We start from the raw sequence: 17590 nt of genomic DNA, 5'->3' as shown, positions 1-17590 counted from the left end.
ATTTGAAATGCCACACTTCTTAAATGACTTGACAACGATCTCAATCTTGATATTATCCCAGGATCTTTTCACCCAGGTACAAACTTCTTTTATAGCTGGTTTCTTCACTCTTTCTGCTGGTATCAAATTGTCCCCAGAAGACTTCATCCATTGGTTCCATTTATCTGTCATGGTAACTTTGAAGGGTTTGTTAATGCTGACATCAAGTGGTTGGAGCTGGGATGTCAAGCCTCCAGGTATGATGGCAAGTTTTGTTTTTTGCTCTGCAGCAATTTTCTTTGTGCTTTTTGTTATGTGTGCCCTGAACTGATCAAGCACCAACAGGGCAGGTTTGCGTAAGAGCCCACCTGGTCTCCTGCTCCAAACTTTCTCAAACCAGATCTTCATCCCATCCTGATCCATCCAACCCTTGTCATGAATGTGGACAATCACTCCTCGAGGAATGTCTTCTTTTGGCATTGTTTTGCGTTTGAAAATCAGCATAGGAGGCAGCTTGGTTCCGTCGGCACAACAAGATAGAACTGTATAATGGCTCTTTTCATGTCCACTTGTCTTCACAGTTACAGTTTTCACCCCCTTCTTATCAACAGTTCTGTTACTTGGGACATCAAATTGAAGGGGGACTTCATCCATATTTGCAATCTGTCCCAACTCAAACTGATGTGTCTTCCGATATTGAATGACAAAACGATGAAATTCAAGGACCTTCTGCTCATAGCTTTCAGGCATCTTTGGGGCAAGTCTGGTGCATGTACACATGCTTAGTCCATTCCGTTTCATGAACCTGAAGCACCAATTGTGTCCTCCTTTGAAATCAGTAACTTCTTTTTCATCAGCAATTCTTCTTGCCTCATGCTGAACCATCTTTGTGGACACAGGAATTCCAAATGCCCTTTCCTCTTCAATCCATATCTTCAATTCCCTCTCTAAATCTGGCCATTTTGCTGACTTGCCTCTCATGGCCTTCTGCTGTGGCGTTTTCAGTAGGGTTTCTTCTTCCCGTAGCCAGTCTCGGATTGTATTTTCAGTTGGAGGAGGACGAAACTTACGTTCAGCAGCACAATTTCCATTCACTTTTGCAAACTGGATCACTTTTAACTTGAATTCAGCACTGTATGAGAATCTTTTCTGAGCCATTTCTGGGCAGAACGTGGCAAAACATAACCTACCGTAATACACCGGTAACAAGTGTGAAACAATGAATGCAAAGACAACAAGTGCAAAAAAGCGGGAAATGCAAGTAAAAAAATCTACAACCACTGTATAAGACGCACCCAGTTTTTAGACCCCAAATTTTTTGGAAAAGAGTGCGTCTTATACATGGGGAAATATGGTAGTTACTGTGGCAGTTTTACTTCCCAGTCCACTGCAGTGAGTAACAGAGGTGGTCTTTGATTCCTCAAGCAAAGGGGTGTGGGGGTGGGGGTAACTCTCCTGGTAGGCAGTTACCATGCATTGTGGGAGTCATTCTTAGAGGCCCAGCAGTTCCTGGATTTTGTAGAGACCTAATTCCCTTTAGTGATTCTCTTTCTGTTGGAAATACCTACAGTGTTATTTATTTCCTGTTCTGGCCTGGCTCATACAGTCCTAGAGCAAACAAGAGGCAAAGCTGGGCCAGCACCAGGGTCTCCTGCTTCTGCTATTTCCAATTGGTTGAGAGTACTCAGGCATGAGCAAGTCGATGTGCATGGGTGTTTAGAATCGGGAGGCCTAGCTGACACCTGCTTGTGGGACTAGGGAGGGGACTGCCGTGTCCTGCGTAGCAAAAGTGATGGGGAGTGAGAGGGGCGGCACAGGGTTAAAGAAACACAAGAGTCAATTATAGAGTTAAAGCCGGGCCAGGGGGCTGCAGTCTGTCTCTGGAACTGAGCCTCGAATCGAGCCAACGCGTAGCTTTTATTAAGAAATTTCAAAGAAGTTAAACTTGTTTTTTCTAAAGTCCGTGTGATTAAGTGCCTTATGGCTAATTTCCATCAACCAGACCCACTGTATTCCAACACCTGCTGTGCCTTCATACTCCCACACACACAACCCTCAGGGTGGTGCAGCTGTGCTGCGGCCATGAAAATAAGGGAGATAACCAACATCATTCCGTCGGGTCTCAGCATTCTGAGACACTCCCTTGAGGAAGCTTTACTGATATCATTCCACTGGGTCTCAGAGTTCTGAGACACTTCCTCATGACCTTGTTAGGTCAGGGGTTGGTGTGGGGGGGTGGTCGAGGATGAAGCTGTAAGGCAACAGGGGACACCAGGATGGAGGAACTGCTGGGAAGCATGAGCAAAGTCGCAGGTAGGGGAACAAACCAGCCCTGCTTGGAAGACCCTGGAACAGGAGTGGACCAAGAAGCAAGAGGAGGCAAGACGGATACCAGCTGAGGGGAGGGGAGGAGGTTGAGTCTGTCCTGGGAGAAATGGTTGATTCCCTCCATCTATTAAGATGTTTTCAAATGTAAATAACTGAAAACACTTCAAAATGTTTTTATAAAAGGGTGAGAGGGGGTACAATTTATTGTCATGTATAACAAAGAATCCAAAGATACCGTAGCTCCAGTAGCTCAGTAACATCTTCGAGGAGCCAAGTTGTCTGCATCTTTCTGCTGTACCCTTCTCAGTAAGACTGCTTAATCTCAGGCAGGCTGTCCTCGTGGTCACAAGGTGGCTGCACGATGCCAAATGTCATGTCCAGACATACCATCCTCTAAGAAGAGAAGTTATCCCTTCTTGTGCTTCTGTTTTCATCTGAAAGAAACCTTTCCCAGAGTTCCCCAGTAGACTTCCCTTCAGACCCTATTGCCCACAACTAGGTCACATACTCACCCTTAACTAATCACTGGTCAGGAAAATACACTTCATTATTGGCTTATGCCAGAGGCTCTCAACTCTGACAGTATATTAAAATCACTTGGAGAACTTTAAAAAAAAATAAAAATAATGCCCAGGCTCCACCCTGGAACATAGAATAAAAAACTCAGGATTTATGATGTAGATTTATGATGTCATGATGATGTGTCAATGTAAGTTCATCATTTATAACAAATATCCCACTCTGGTGAGGGATGTGGATAGTGGAGGAGGCTGTGCATGTGTGTGTGGGGAGGGGCGGGGAGAGCTGGAGGTATTTGGTAAATCTCTGTACTTTCAACTCAATTTTTGCTGTGAACCTAAACCTGCAATTAAAAAAAAAAGTCTTTTTTTTTTTTTAATGTTAAGCTTGGGATCCTAAGCATTAGTATTTTTTTAAGTTCCTAAAATTATTATAATATTCTAGGGTGCCACCAGGGTTGAGGACTTATTGGTTTAGATTATTTGGGACTTATCTCTGAGCTGGGGATAAAGCCACCTTTTGAACAAAATGGGGAATCTATTAGCAAGGAGGGAGAGGCAAACTCTGCATGGGCAATAACGTGTCTGCCACACTCACCAAATCCACATGGTCAGTCCAAACCAGTCAAGGTGACTCCAGAGAAATTCTGGGAAAGTAGGAGAGTCGGAGAAGGGGTCGTCCTGCTGTTGGCCTGAAGGCAATGCTGGCCCACAGACAAGGCAGGGCCAAGAGAACCTCCAATGCAGAGCTGGGGTTGGGAGCCCACAGCTAGCCTCTGCCCTCTGTCTATACTTCTGGAGTGTGAGATGGTGAATTTCTTGTTGTGTTACCTTTAGAGATGACCAGGTATCAAGAGTGGAGTCCTGGTGGTGGTGTGTAGGGCTCTGGAGATGTAAGAGGAGGCCTGGGATGGCAGCAGTCTCAGCCTGGGGGAAGGAGAGACAAGAGTCATTGCAAGTCAGAGTTAGCTCTTGGAGGCTTGCATGATGAACCTTTCTCTCAATCAATTCCTCAACTGGCCATCTGTAAATGTTAGTAGCTTCTTCATTATCTACATAGCCTGCCCCTTCTTCAGGTATTTTTTTGTCTGTTTATTGTGTGTCTCTGTCAATGTGACAGCAACATTCGCAGCTCAAAAAGTAACAATGTTCTTCCACATTTCCCAACAGTCTTTTAACTGTGAGTGGTCCTGGCCAATGGGATGTGAGTGAAAGTGATCTGCTGTGTAACTTCCAGACCTCCCCTCATCTGCTAGGGTGGACCCCCAAGGCCTGCACTGAGGGGGTGGGGGCCTCCATTGGCAGTGGTCTTTGATTGACTTTGTGGAGTACAGCCCACCAACCTCCTGTTGTATTAACCACAGACTTTTTTTTTTTTAACCATAGACATTTTGAGGCTAGCTTGTTACTGAAGCATAACCTAGCCTATCCTGACTAAGCCACGCCAATCAAATATAAGTTTCTTGAAAGAACCGACCTTGTCTGTTTCTTCCATCATCATCCCCAGCACCTAGAACAGCCCACTCAATAAATATTTGTTGAATGAACACATGAGTTGAAGAAAATCTTCCCTTCTGTTGTATAACAACAGCCAAAGTTTATAATTTGGGAAAGACTAAGACTACAGCAGATTGTGTTGAGTTTTTCTTTATTGTATTTTTGTTTTGTTTTTATCTGAGAATATAAGCAATAAAAACAACTGGAAAATGGAACCGAAGAATGATTTACTAAGGTTGTGGCTACTGGGACATCTATTGGGAAGTCACAGGTGCCATTTCATGCATTCTGTTCAGATGTGGATGATGAGCAACCCAGAAATGTCACCTGCTTTCTCTTGGTAACATGTGACTTACGATGAGTGTTGGCCATTTATATTTTGGACAATGGCAATTGTTTAGAAAGGTTGACTCATAATTGTGCAAATATTTTTTTCTGCCCATTCTTTTATCAAAAAAAAAAAGATAGAAAGGAAAAACAGGAGATTGACTGACGGTGTTTGGGCAAGATCAAGTTGTTTTTTCAATTGTTTTCTTTTGAGTTCAAATCTAGTTTGGAAATAGTATTAGTTCAGAATAGGCCAGGTTTGGGATAGTATGAATAAAACAGGTTATATTGTAGATTGTGTTATAATAATTATAAATAAAAAAAAGTAGAAGGGGCCGGCCGAGTGGCGCGATGGTTAAGAGCTGGCTTGGGACGCCAGAGGGCCCCGGTTCGGATCCCACATATGAGGGCCAGTTACACTGCCCTCCACAGCTAAGATGCTGAACAGCAGCTCAACCTGGAGCTGGGCTGCCGTGAGTCGCCGGCAACGGCGTAGGCTGCAGCCCCTGTGACAGTGGGTTGCCATGGGCTACCATATGTAGCCAGCAGCCAGCGTGAGCGGCCAGCAGCCACAGTGAGCGGCCGTGCAGAAGCCAGCGACTGATCTGCCTCACCCGGGAAGAGCACAATGATGGTGCCAACTTGGGCCAGTGAAGCAACGTCCTCCACAACTAGACTGAAGAACAAAAGGACAGCAACTTGTCTGTTCCCCTTCCCCCAATTCCCCAGCGCTGTTCCCATCCCCCCAATTCTCCAATAAAAATCTTAAAAAAAAAAAAAGTAGAAGAAGGAAGAGAAGGCTGCAAAGACAAGAAAGGGGAAAGAAAAAGAGAGATGAGTATGATTTTTACCCATGTGCTCTAATTTCTTTTTCTGGAAAAACTCAGATCAAGTCTTTGGAAACCCTGAGCCATCTCTTCTACAAGTGAGGATTTCCATTTCTCTCAACAGCACCTCATGCAAAGGTTTTCAGGAGCCACTCAAAATGTTACTGCAAGTGACATTTCTGTGGTGCCAGGAAAACAGAGATGCTTCAGAGATTCAGTACTGTGACTGGCACAGTGAGTCTAAGTGACATTACTTCCTGAACTTCAGTTTTCTAATCTGTAAATGGGTTCACAACCCTTTCTGCAGGGCTGCTGGCAGGTGTGGGTGAAGGGGAGAAGGAAGTGGGAGCCAGTCACGCTTTTTTGTTCCTCTCACCTCAGGCATGGGTGTGGCTCCACTCTGTCATTTATCAGAGCTATGACTGTGGGGCCTCAGCTCTGGGAGGACAAGGGACACACTGTCTTTGAGCAGGATGTTGTCTTTGTTGTTAATATGGTTTAAACTTCTGGGCTGCTTTATCCCACAATTGGCCCATGTAAGCTTGTAGTCATCTAAAATAAGGTAATTTCAGATAAGAAGATGGCAGGAAGGGGCTGGGGGAGATTCAGAGCAACAAAACACCAATTGTGCCACTTAAATTCATTTACTTACATATTTATTGAGCACCTACTATGTGCTAGTCACTGTTCCAGCTTCTAGGGATTGAGAGTGAATACAACAGACAAAAGTCAGTGCTTGTATTTTCATGGGGAGAGGCAGGCAATAAACAGATAAACAAATCAACAAGATGAAGACAGATTATAACAAGCCTTTTGGAGGAAACAAAGCAGGGTAAGTGATACCCAGTGAGGGGGGGAAAGGCTGAGTAGATAAGGTTTCAGCTGAGACAGGTGTGATGAGAAGTTGTGATGAAAAGATTTAGGAGAGTATTCTAAGCCCTGAGGAAGGGAAAGGCTTGTGGGTGGTTATATGTGTTGAATGGGTGTCACCTTGCAGCTGCTGACTGGAATGCTCCCACGCACTGATCCTTTGAAGTCTTAAGGGAGTGTCTTGGAATGCTAAAACCCGAGGGAATAATCTCGGTAAAACTTCCTTATCTGATGGTCTTGGAATGCTGAGTCCATCCATAGGGATCATAGGCATGTATGAAAGCACAACTTGTGTTTGACCACAAGGAGTTTCAGGGAAGCAGTTGCCACACACATCGAATCAACAAACTGGGTTTAGATATTCAAATTGTGGCAGTTGAGAATAAAAGCTTTGTGCCCGCCAGAACCGGAGCTGGTCCACAGAGACTTGAGACTCCTGGCCCACAGTAACGCTACATTTGACTCTTGTATTTCTTAACCCTTCGCCGCCCCTCCTTGAGCTCCCCAGCCCTTGTCACGCAGGATGTGATAAATGGGGTCTTTGAGATACCGGCTGAAGTCAGAGTAAGGCAGTGCTCAGAGCATACAGCGCTTTGCAGTTTGTGGACTTGAGGATTTCTTCTATGTGCAGTGGCAGGCCACAGAGGGTAGTGTTAGGAAAATATAATTAAAACTCAAATTTCCAAACCAGAAAACCTCTCTACCAAGTAGTAGAGAAAGAAAATACTTTTATTGTTGAATAGGCATGCAACCCAATGTGATGTACATCTGCTAAAAGATTGCAAAGACAGAAAGAAATCTCACCCTTGTATACAGCCAGGCAGTACACATGTTGTCAAGATAAATGCTAACTAGTCCTCCAGTAAGAGAACACACAGTTCATCCTAACTTTAGCTGGTAACCAGGGAGACTATCTGTGTTAGCTAATGGACATTATCAAACTTCTAGCTTTACCACAGGAACTAGTTCTGAAACAAGGCATCACCAACTACCTCTCCTACCCTCCCGGAAGTGATAGGGGGCACTGTCTACCTTGATGTTTGCCTGTCAAAGAGATGGCTCCCAGGTCCTTGAGAAAGACATTCCTGGCTTTTAAAGCTGGAGAGAGGCTTATTTAGCTTCTAAAAAGATTTAGAAGAGACAGAGAAAGAACACACATACAATGACAAATTTTCTAAAGTAAATGCTCTAAGTAAAAGGAGGGGAGAAAGATTCCTTCCTTTATGTTGACCAGGGATTAAGCCTCTTATTTTTCATCACTGTCCTTATAGTGGTATGATCTGATTTTGTTTTTGAGGAGTATCATCTGGGTGCTCAAGGAAGAATGAACTGTAGGGGAGTAAGAGCAGAAGAAAGAAGACCACTTGGGAAGCTTTAGATGGTGCTGAGCCCAGGGAAGTGGTGGTGAAAATGGTTGAGAGTTGGAGGCCACCCCTGGGGGCTTGCTGAGATCTTGGCCCTGAAAAAAAAAGGGGGGAGTCAAGGATGCCTCCTAAGTTTGGCTTGAGCAGTTCTCTGGATGATGACGCCAGTTGGGAAGGAATGGCTTAGAGGGGAAAATCAAGAGTTCTGTTTGGGACATATTGGCATATTGGCATTAATTTCTATAAAGAATCCAAGTTTGTATGTCAAATAGACAGTTGGATATATGAGTCCAGGATCAGGGTCAGGGTCAGACACTTTAATTTGGGAGGAGAAACTGGTAAGGTAAGAGGAGAACTGAAGTGTGGGGTCCTAGGAACCTCAGAAATGAGAGAGAGAGAGAGAGAGTGTTGGAAGGAGGGGTGGTCAAGCATGGGGTTGGGGGTGCCGACACAGTGATAGGACTACTAGGTCTGTCCACATGGGGGTTGGTCGTACCCAGACAAGAACAGTTTCAGTGGAGTGGAGGTGATGGAGGCTCACCTGGATGGGTCAACGTGAGAAGAAGTGAGGAAGTACTGTCTGAGAGCAACCACCGTCTGGATGAGTCTCTTGCTGGGACAGAGGAGAGAAATGGGGCTGTAACTGGCAGGGCAGCGGTGTTGAGACGATTTTGGATTTGTTATTATTCAATTATTTAGATATTTGCAAAATAAGTAACAGGTGCACAACATAAACATTTAAGTGATCCAAAACCCTTCATTCTCTGCCCCCGCCCCCCTCACTAGAGAAGACCAATAGCTTAAGGGCTTTTTGGGTTATATTTGGGGGTGGGGAGCAAGGTGGGGTTAAATAGATGTGAGATGCTAGAGACTAGGAATGATCCAGCACAGAATGGGACTGATGATGGAGGAGAGGGAGTAATTACAAGAATGAAGGTCAGGAGCAGGCAAGGTTGGGAAAGGCAGGGGTCCTGGCCAAGTGGAGGGTTGGGCCTTTGCTGGGAGCATGGATAATTAGTGCAGTCATGGGAGAGATCAACGACTTGGAGTGAGGGCCCCGAGGCAGGGCCTGGCATACCTTGTGATGGCAGCATGGTGTTTGCTGTGCTTCACAGTAACATCTCCTGTGAGTGCCATCACACTCATTTCAAAGATTGGTCAGCCATAGTTGTCATACCAGCTGCAGGGAGGGAGTGCCTGTTTAAGGACCTGGCAGGCCGGCCAGCTTTAGCAGGCCTCTCTCCACCTGCCCCCACTCACCTGCTGGCCACGTTGGGCTGATTTTTGGCTCCTGCTCTGACCAAAGCCCTGCTTTAGACTATCCTCAATGGACCTTCTCCCAGTTCCTCAGGCCCCTAAGGCCAGACCCCTGGACCCAGACACTGCCTGACAAAAAGCTATCGGACACTGTGGGTTCTCAGGTTAACCTGGCTTCCTGTTCTTCTGCCCCCAGGGAGCAGCACTCTGAAATCACTCAGGGGGTTTCGTGGAACTACTGCATGGTCGCACTGAGGGACCCCTGCCCGAGATGGTAAATCTGAAAGGAGTGCGTTGGCCCTTGGTTTCTGAGCCACTTATCAAGACTCAGCCTCCTTGGTCACCCTTCCACTAGACCCCTCCACACTGGAAATGGAGCTGCCGTCCCAAAGTCTAAATAGAAGACAAACACCTCCTGGACACCAGTGCCTCTTGCCAAGAGGCCCTGGTGAGAAGGTGGGGGCTAATGTGCATCTTTGAGGAGCTCTTTACTGCTTGTCAGAATAATGGGGATGGGGGCATGGGGTACGACTCGAGAGGATGGGCAGGTGTAGGGCTGCAAAAGAAGCATGCACACACACACTCATTCATTCACTTGGAAAATTTTATTTGTCTTACATGTCCAGTAAGGGGGTCGGACTTGGGAAAGTGAGGCCTAGGGACAAATGGGTGTGGGGGGCATGCATTGATCCACGGAGGAGCAAGAGCAATTCGCCCAGGGGCTGGACAGCAGAGTGAGGGCAGAGCACGGGGAAGGCAGGTGCAGCAGCTTTAGTGACGGGTCATCTGTGAGGAAGACACAGGGCAGTGAGGGCTTTGTCCTGTGCAGGTCCAAAGTCTCCCAGCAACCTGGTCTTCCTTAACAGCACCCCCCACTACCTCTCACCTTAGCCATGCTTGGTGGGTATCTGCCTTTGAGGGGGTCATCCTTCAGCAGAGACCTCACTAGGCAGGCGCGGCGGTGGGAGAAGGTGTGGAAGCTGTGTTTGCCATGGTAGTATCCCATGCCGCTGTTCCCTGTTGGGGAGGAGCCGCTCAGGTCCAGGGGCCCTGTGACCCCCAGATCATGCCTATAACTGACCCTCCCCACGGTGGCCAATCCCTAGGTATTCCCGCTTCCACTCTCGTCCATTCTGGGGACAACAGAGAGACTGCCCAAGACGAGTTTAATCCCAGCTATGCCATTAGACAGCTGTGTGGCCTCTAGCTGGTACTGCCTCTCTTAGGGTAGAAATTGCTCCATGAAACAGGCCCAGGACACCAGGTGACCTTTAGGGCCCTCTAGGGTCTCAAGGTTTAGTGTGGCTGATAGATGTTCTGGCAGAGTCCAGAGGCCGACACAGGAGTGGTTAGTGGGAGCCTGAGGGCCAGGGCTGCTTGGGCTCCTCCTGAATTCCCAGCCCAGGGGTGGAGGGGACACCTGCAGGGAGCAGGTAGGTGGTGAGTTCCGCCCTAGACTCACCCACACCCCCAAAGGGCAGAGAGTGCACGGACAAATGGATTATGACATCGTTGGCTGTCACTCCACCACTCGAGGTCTCTGCAATCATCTTCTTAATCACCTGCAACAGCACCCATTCCCCAGCCTCAGTCTCCTGCCCCAGGACATCCCAAGCTCCCCTCTGGGTGCATCTGGAAGTCTCAAGGATGTGAGCTGGTGGAGGCAGAGCCCAAGTCTTGTTCTGCGCCCCCCGAGCCCCAGTTGGGGTCTCCCACTCTCCCCACATATCAAGTATTAAGCGGGGAAACAGTAATAGTGACAGTTCCCATGCCTGCATGCAAGGCACTATGTCAATGATCATCTCATTCAATGCTCTGGGGTGGATTCTACTGTCCTGATTTCAGAGCTGAGGCGAAAGGGGCTCAGAAAGGTTAAGTGACTTTTCCAAGGTCACACAGTGGTGTGTGGGAAAACTGGGATTTGAAACGAGGTCTGTGGACCCTTGGGTCCTGTTTGCATGAGTGCTGTGCCCAGGAGCTCCAGGACCCTGGAAGGAGGGCACCCCAGGCCCACCTTGTCATTTTGGGAGAACACGTAGAGAGCCAGGGGCTTCTCACGCTGGTTGATGAACTGGATGGCTTCCTCCAGGCTGCGCACACACACAATGGGCATTATGGGCCCGAAGATCTCCTCCTGCATCACCTGGGACTGGGGATCCACATCCGTAAGGATGGTGGGAGCTGAGGCAAGAAATAAGCCAGAGTCAGCCTGCACTGAGACCTCCGCCCACCTGGCAAGTCCAGGCTTCCTCCTTCAACTCTTTTATGGATAAGCCTCCCGAGGCTTAGAGAGGGGCAGGGATGATGTCCTCACTTGCCTGGGCTTCATCCTGGAGGACCTTGGGGAGAATGACAGACTAAGTTGTATGGGAAAGAGCCCTGGGTCTACACCTCACAGGGGCAGGCACTGCACCCACCAGCTACCAGCCAGAGCTCTTTAGTCTCCTGGCAAGTTGGAGGCCAAGTGGGGCCCCATCTGCTGACCCTCAAGCCTAGGCATGGGGGCCCCCTCCAGCTCTGCACATCTGGAGCTCTGGTGTGCTCTGCTGTCCGAATTCCCTGCTGATGCTGTGGGGGTGGGGAGGCGATAAGGCTGCTCTCTGGGCCTTGTGGGGAGAGGGGTTTCCCAGGAGCTGTGCACAGCCTCTGCCCACCGAGAACCCAAGAGCCTACCCCTGGCCCACTGGTGAAAGCAATTTCTACCCTCCTCAGGGTTGTCTGCTCTTCAAGTATCTGTGCCCACTTGCCACCAACTTTGAGGGACCTGGCACCCCGGCAGTCGGGTAGGTGGTGCTTTTCCAAAGGGTGAGTTCATGCACCTATGTATCGGGTGGCTGCGTCCCCAGTTCCTCCGTAGGCAACTTTTTGGCCCTCTAACAGGCCCATCACCCTCTGGAAGTGCCGGGAGCTAACGATTCTTCCATAGTCACGAGACTTCTTGGCATCTTCCCCGTAGAACTCCTGTGGAGAAGAGGTGACAGCCTTCAAGTAAGGACACAGACAAAGGCTTCGAGGTCACTGGCAACCCTGACCTGGGAGAACACATGGGCACTGCCCAGCCACTGCAGTGGATGATGCCACAGCGACACCAAGAACTACTGGGCTGCCATGACATCTGGGGTGCTCCACGATTTTCACGGCATACGAAGTGCTGTGAAACAGCTATGCTTGAAAGAAATATTTGCACAGATGTCTGGACATCACATCAGGAGCAAATGTGTGTGTTAACAGAAAGGAAGATGGAAGGGAAAATACCAAGTTAGCAGTGACTGTCTTTGGGTGGCGGGATTCTGGATACCATTTTTTTTTCCTTATGCTTTTTAATCTTTTCCAAATTATTTACAGTGAGTGTGAATGACTTTCAAAATCAGAGAAAAACATCCAGTGTTTTCTCAAGTCCACACCCATCTTTCTACATTGCAGCTCTCACTCACCCTCCTAGGCCAACACTCACTTTCACAGACTTTTTGAGCTTCTCCACGATTTGGTTCTGGATGGATGGATCACAGAGGATGTAGTCGGGGGCCACACAGGTCTGGCCAGAGTTCATGAATTTCCCCCAGGCGATGCGTCTGTGAAAATCCCAGATTATACTCTAACATTCTTCAAGGTGTGGGAGGTTACCCGAGAACAAGCAACCTATTCCATCAGCTCAAGATAAAGGCTCAAGGGGCTGAATGCTGGAAAGCTTTCTCTCTGGTCAGCAGAAACCAGAGGTTGTGAGCTTTCCAGTGAGGGTTCCCTAAGTGGCCCACTGGCTTCTAGGTTCTGGACTGAGCAGACCTATGTCCCTGAACATGTTCACAGGGGTCTGTGGCACCACACACCTTCACCTCATCAGTGACTGGTAGGGGATTTCTGGGGTGGACAGCCTTTGTACCCCTTCCATTCACGTTCTGGAGTTCTGCACAGCCAGGCAAGCTGTGGAGTGAATGTGCACACTCCACACCCCAGAAGGCCATGCACATGGGATATGGAAGTTAGGGAGAGCTCTGGCTTGACCTCTCCTCTGCAGGAAGCCTTCCGGGACTGCTTGCACCCCGCCATCCCTGAAACTCCTGCCTTGGACTTCAGGCACTGTGAGGGCAGGGACAATGTCTGTGTCACTCAGAGTGGAACTGCAGTCCACAAGCGTTGGAAGGCAGCTAGTGGGCCACTCCAGCTCAGATAGGTGCCAAGCCTCCTCACCTGCAGGCAATGTCCAGATCACTGTCCTTATCCACATAGCAAGGGCTCTTTCCCCCCAGCTCCAGTGTGACCGGGGTCAGGTGTCTGGCCGCGGCAGTCATTACAATCTTCCCAACACCGGTGCTCCCGGTGTACAGGATGTAGTCGAATCTTTCCTTGAGCAACTCTGTGGTCTCGGGGACGCCCCCATTGATCACCGGGTACAGATCCTTCCATGTGAGGAGAGAGGTGAGGCTCAGAAAAGACCACAGACCCTCCTCACCCTGCCTGGGCAGCCACCACCAAGTACACTTCCTCTCCTGACTCTGACTCAGGGGTTCTGTTCACCCCAGTGGAAGAGGCCAACTGTCCTCACCTCCACCCGTGCCTTGGCTCCTTGCTGCAAGAAGTCACTCTCTCAACCCCAAAGACCTGGCCCCAACACCGTTCTCCTTGTGCCCTGGAGAGCAAGCCGCTCACCTTGTCCACGTACTGAGGGATAATGGTGGCCAGCAGGTTCGCCATGTTCTCGCTCACCTCTGAAGGCTTGACGACCACTGCATTCCCTGCAGAGCACAGGGAGTCAGGGTGCCCCCACCCCAATGCTCTGCCCTCCCAGTGACCAAACCTGGAGGCTCCCTCCATCTTCTGTGTCCTTGGAGGAGTGGACAGAAGAGCTGTGGGCACATGCCACAGGAGCCACACCACCTGCCCCATGCAGTTGATGAGATGTGGGAGAAGAGGGAAGGAGAAGGAGAGAGAAATGTTCTGGGCCCAAGCAGAGTGGACAGACTGGTAAGGAAACCATGATACATCTTAGCTGAGAGCTGCCCAGCCCCCACACATGGCCAGGGAGGGACACTACATAGACATCTGAGCCTGGTTGGGCTTTGGTCACCAGGAAGCCTTGCTAAATAGTTTAGTCCCTGCAGTCTCCTGTGAAAGACAGACCTGATCCCAGGACCCACTTTCTCAAAGTCCTGAGCTCCCCTGATCTCACTCTCCATAGTAAGGAATGGTGATCCTTTAGTGACTCCCCTCCCGGAAGGGGGCCCATGGTACCTGCAGCAATGGCTCCCACCATGGGCTGGATGGTGAGGGTGAAGGGGTAGTTCCAGGTGCCGATGATAAGGGCTACACCCAGGGGCTCCGAGTGGATGTAACATTCATCCTGCTGGGTCTGGGCAGTCTTCTCTGTGGGCTCATCCAAAATCCACTCCGGAAGCTTCTTGATGGCGTACTCAATCTCCTCCAGGCTATATACTATCTCTTCTTGGTATGCATTCCATTCGTTCTACGGTGAAAGGGCTCCTGTGAGCTTACTGGTCTCAGAGCTCTGAGTAGGGAGTCACCAGGGCAGGCCATGTGTGGATCCTGGTTTACTGCTCCCTAGCTATGTAACCCTGAATGAACCTGCCTACCCTTTCCTAACTTCACTCTCCCAGTCTGCAAAATATAAGCATGATCTGTACCTCCTAGGGCTATTGAGTGGGCTTGTTAAACAGAGCCACACATGTTCAGCTGCCAGGGTGACAGGGGACATTCACCATGGGCTCCCAGGGGGCTGGGCCAGAGAAGGCACACCGAGTATAGAGATGAGGAGTAGCCATTGGAGCAGTGGGTCTGCAAGGGCCCCTTTCTGCAGTGCTGGGGATCCAGGAAGGTTTGAAGATGTTGAAGTTAAGGTGCCTAAAGGGATCTCAGACCAGGGCAGTGATTTGAAGGTCATTAATGAGTGGATAGGAATCAATCCAATGAGTGTCCGGGGACACTTACAGATTAAAATGACACATGAACCCACGAAAGAACCCTAAGATCACCTTTAAGAAGTGGATGCAAGAAAAAGGCTACCAGAGAGAGGAGAAAATCCAGGAGAAATTCAGCCAGGGAAGGGAGGGAGTGGGTGCTGGGATCCTCTTGGAGTGGTGGGGAGGCAACCAGGGTGCAAGGGGAGGAGAGAGGAGGTGCAGACAGCAGAAGATACAGCTCTTCCTTAAACTTTGGGTGTGAAGAACAAAACAGAGTTGTGAAATCAGCAGAGTGGGTTTTCTTGTTGTCTTAGTTTTTTGCTTTAAGATGAGAAATCCTGAGAGATTAAAAAATGCAGCAGCAAAGGGCCCCCTGCCCTTCTCCAAGGTGAGATGGAAGAGTGGAAGCAGGTCTCTGATATCTTGGTGGCATCAAGGTAAAGGGCTTGAGAATTTGGAGGTGTCTGATTTTGCTCAGGGTAAGGGATGGATGGGGGAAGGGAGGGAAAATGACATGCAGCGCAGGTGTCTTGTAGGGTGCCAAGCTGTGCTATTCCCTGGTATAGAGAACCAGCTGACCCTGAGTGGGGCTGTGGGCTGGAGGAAATGGGGAAACCAGAAGTTCGGTATGTCATGTCCGCAGGAGATGGTTGAACCAGGTGACGTTATGCTCCAAGCCGGATGGAAAAGAAAGTGAAGCCAGGAGGGAATGGCAGAAGGATGGGAGAAAGGAGCTACCTGTTCCTGCCCTGGAGGGTGGAGACCTGGGGCTCAAAGTGGGGCGGAAGGAGAGGCCACTGTGCCCCATCTCAGCATCTGATGGTTTGAGACACACTTTCCTCCTCCATTAAAGGGTCCTGACATTTGCAGAGGGTTTTGAGGACTAAGTGCGGTTCCCTGTAAAGAGCTTGGCACAGGGTTTCAGGTGCACACAGAGCTTCAGGGGCACAGCAGATGTCCTACAGGCAAGTAGCGGCTGCTCTTATTCCTGTCCCATCCTTGCTACCCACCTCCTGCGCGCTGTGGCGCCCGAAATCTCGCTGTCCACTGTGGCTCCTAGATCCTAGCGGTGCCGCTCTTTAAGGTGTGTGTTTGGGGTGGGGGGGAGGGTTGGAGGAGGAGGTTGGGGACCGCACCCTGTGGAGGTCTGCTGCCAGCGCGCCCGCGATGTCCTTCTCACGCTCCTTGATCATGCGCCGCAGCCCCTCCAGCTGCTGGATCCGGAACTGCAGGGAGCGAGTCCTGCCCGAGTTGAAGGCAGCTCTGGCACGCTGCACGACTTCGCTGATTTTGCTCATGGTGCCTGGGGAGAGACAGCACCTTGGAACAGGGAAGGAGGACGGGCTGCGTCCTGGATCCCTGTCCTATCACTGGGATCTGGAGGCCGCGGGGACAGCATCTTCACTGCTCTTCCAACACGTTAATTTTATAGCAAGAGGAAGATATCACAGAGAGGCTGAGAAAATGGCATTCTTTTGCTTTCTCAGCTTCCTGACCCTGCTGGTCTGGACCTTCTGGCCCTCTGGATAACTCCCTGATCAGATGACAAGCTCATTTGCAGTGAGGGCCAGGAAGCAGTGACACATAATTGCTGATGGTGGGTTCTTGGCAGTGCGCTGGGGCAAACCCCTCTTGGCACCTCTCAAGTCCCACTCCTGCCCCTACCTGTTTGCAAAGCTGGTGACACTCCCAGGCAAACACTCCACGGGCTGTGCACACCCATCCAGGCCACTTCCCAGATTATATTAGATAGCACAGGTTGTGATTCCACACCCAAGCTGATTAAAGAAAACCCAGTGTGAAAATAATCTGCACCACCTTCTGACTAAGCAATTGTTCTCAGAAGCACTGTTTGCTTGGCAGACAGAACCAGGCTTGGTCTTTAAACCAGTGTGTGCCTGGAACACCTTTGAGACACAGTGCAAATGCCAGCAACGTCTCACAGAGCATCAGATTTCCACACGAAAGTGGGAGGGGATTCCAAGAAACCATACCGGCAAATTGGGATGTCTCCTTCTGGGAGCCATTTGGCTACATTTAGCAAAAAATCCTTTAAAACATGAAACTCTGACATAGGTCCACACTCAGGAGCTTATAGAAATTATAACATTTCTAAACATTCATGAATAAGAAAATTTATCAAGTTTGTTTATAACAGAGAAATACTGGAAACATCTTAAACGTCCATCAGCAGGAGACAATTTAAACGAACTGCTCTGCACCTATGTAATGGGTCATTGTGTAGTATTTAGGAGAGAGACAGAGCAAGTATTTCAGCACCTTTATAAAAGGCGTTCTCTCTGTGCCAGATATGTCCCCTGCATGAAGGATAAGAAATAAAACAAGTTACAGAACAACAGGCATATTAGGTGTGCATGTGTGTGCACATGCAAGAAAGGGCCAGATGGGCAGCCCCACATGGTAATGATCGGTAGGGTGGAGTTAGTTAGTAGTGATCGTTGTTTTCATCTTCTGTAGTTCTTGACTTTTGTGCAATGAGCTTGTATCTTTTTTAAATATTTGCTAACTTTTTGAATAAAAGTGATCAACAATAAGTAATACATGTTCATGATAAAAAATGTAAAAGATTGGGCCGGCCGAGTGGCGCGATGATTAAGAACTGGCTTGGGATGCCAGAGGGCCCCGGTTCGGATCCCACATATGAGGGCCAGTGACACTGCCCTCTACAGCTAAGATGCTGAACAACA

General features: G+C 49.1%; 1 protein-coding gene across 1 annotated transcript in view; it reads right to left on the bottom strand.

Moving 5' to 3' along the window:
- Positions 1–9553: 9553 nt before the first annotated feature.
- The window catches only part of ALDH3A1 (aldehyde dehydrogenase 3 family member A1), a 10134-nt gene continuing 2097 nt past the window's right edge, over positions 9554–17590 (bottom strand). The window contains exons 2-11 of the mRNA XM_019641477.1: positions 16019–16185; positions 14197–14428; positions 13615–13700; positions 13156–13364; positions 12422–12539; positions 11787–11928; positions 10982–11148; positions 10430–10529; positions 9854–9984; positions 9554–9753 (exon numbers count right to left, since the gene is read on the bottom strand). Of these exons, the coding sequence (XP_019497022.1) occupies positions 9739–9753; positions 9854–9984; positions 10430–10529; positions 10982–11148; positions 11787–11928; positions 12422–12539; positions 13156–13364; positions 13615–13700; positions 14197–14428; positions 16019–16180 (1362 nt within the window). The 5' untranslated portion in view covers positions 16181–16185 and the 3' untranslated portion in view covers positions 9554–9738. The remainder of the gene's footprint in view (positions 9754–9853; positions 9985–10429; positions 10530–10981; positions 11149–11786; positions 11929–12421; positions 12540–13155; positions 13365–13614; positions 13701–14196; positions 14429–16018; positions 16186–17590) is intronic.

This window comes from Hipposideros armiger, unplaced genomic scaffold (genome assembly GCF_001890085.2).
Source record: "Hipposideros armiger isolate ML-2016 unplaced genomic scaffold, ASM189008v1 scaffold_61, whole genome shotgun sequence".
Taxonomy (NCBI): domain Eukaryota; kingdom Metazoa; phylum Chordata; class Mammalia; order Chiroptera; family Hipposideridae; genus Hipposideros; species Hipposideros armiger.
This window is presented reverse-complemented; position numbering and strand designations above follow the sequence as displayed.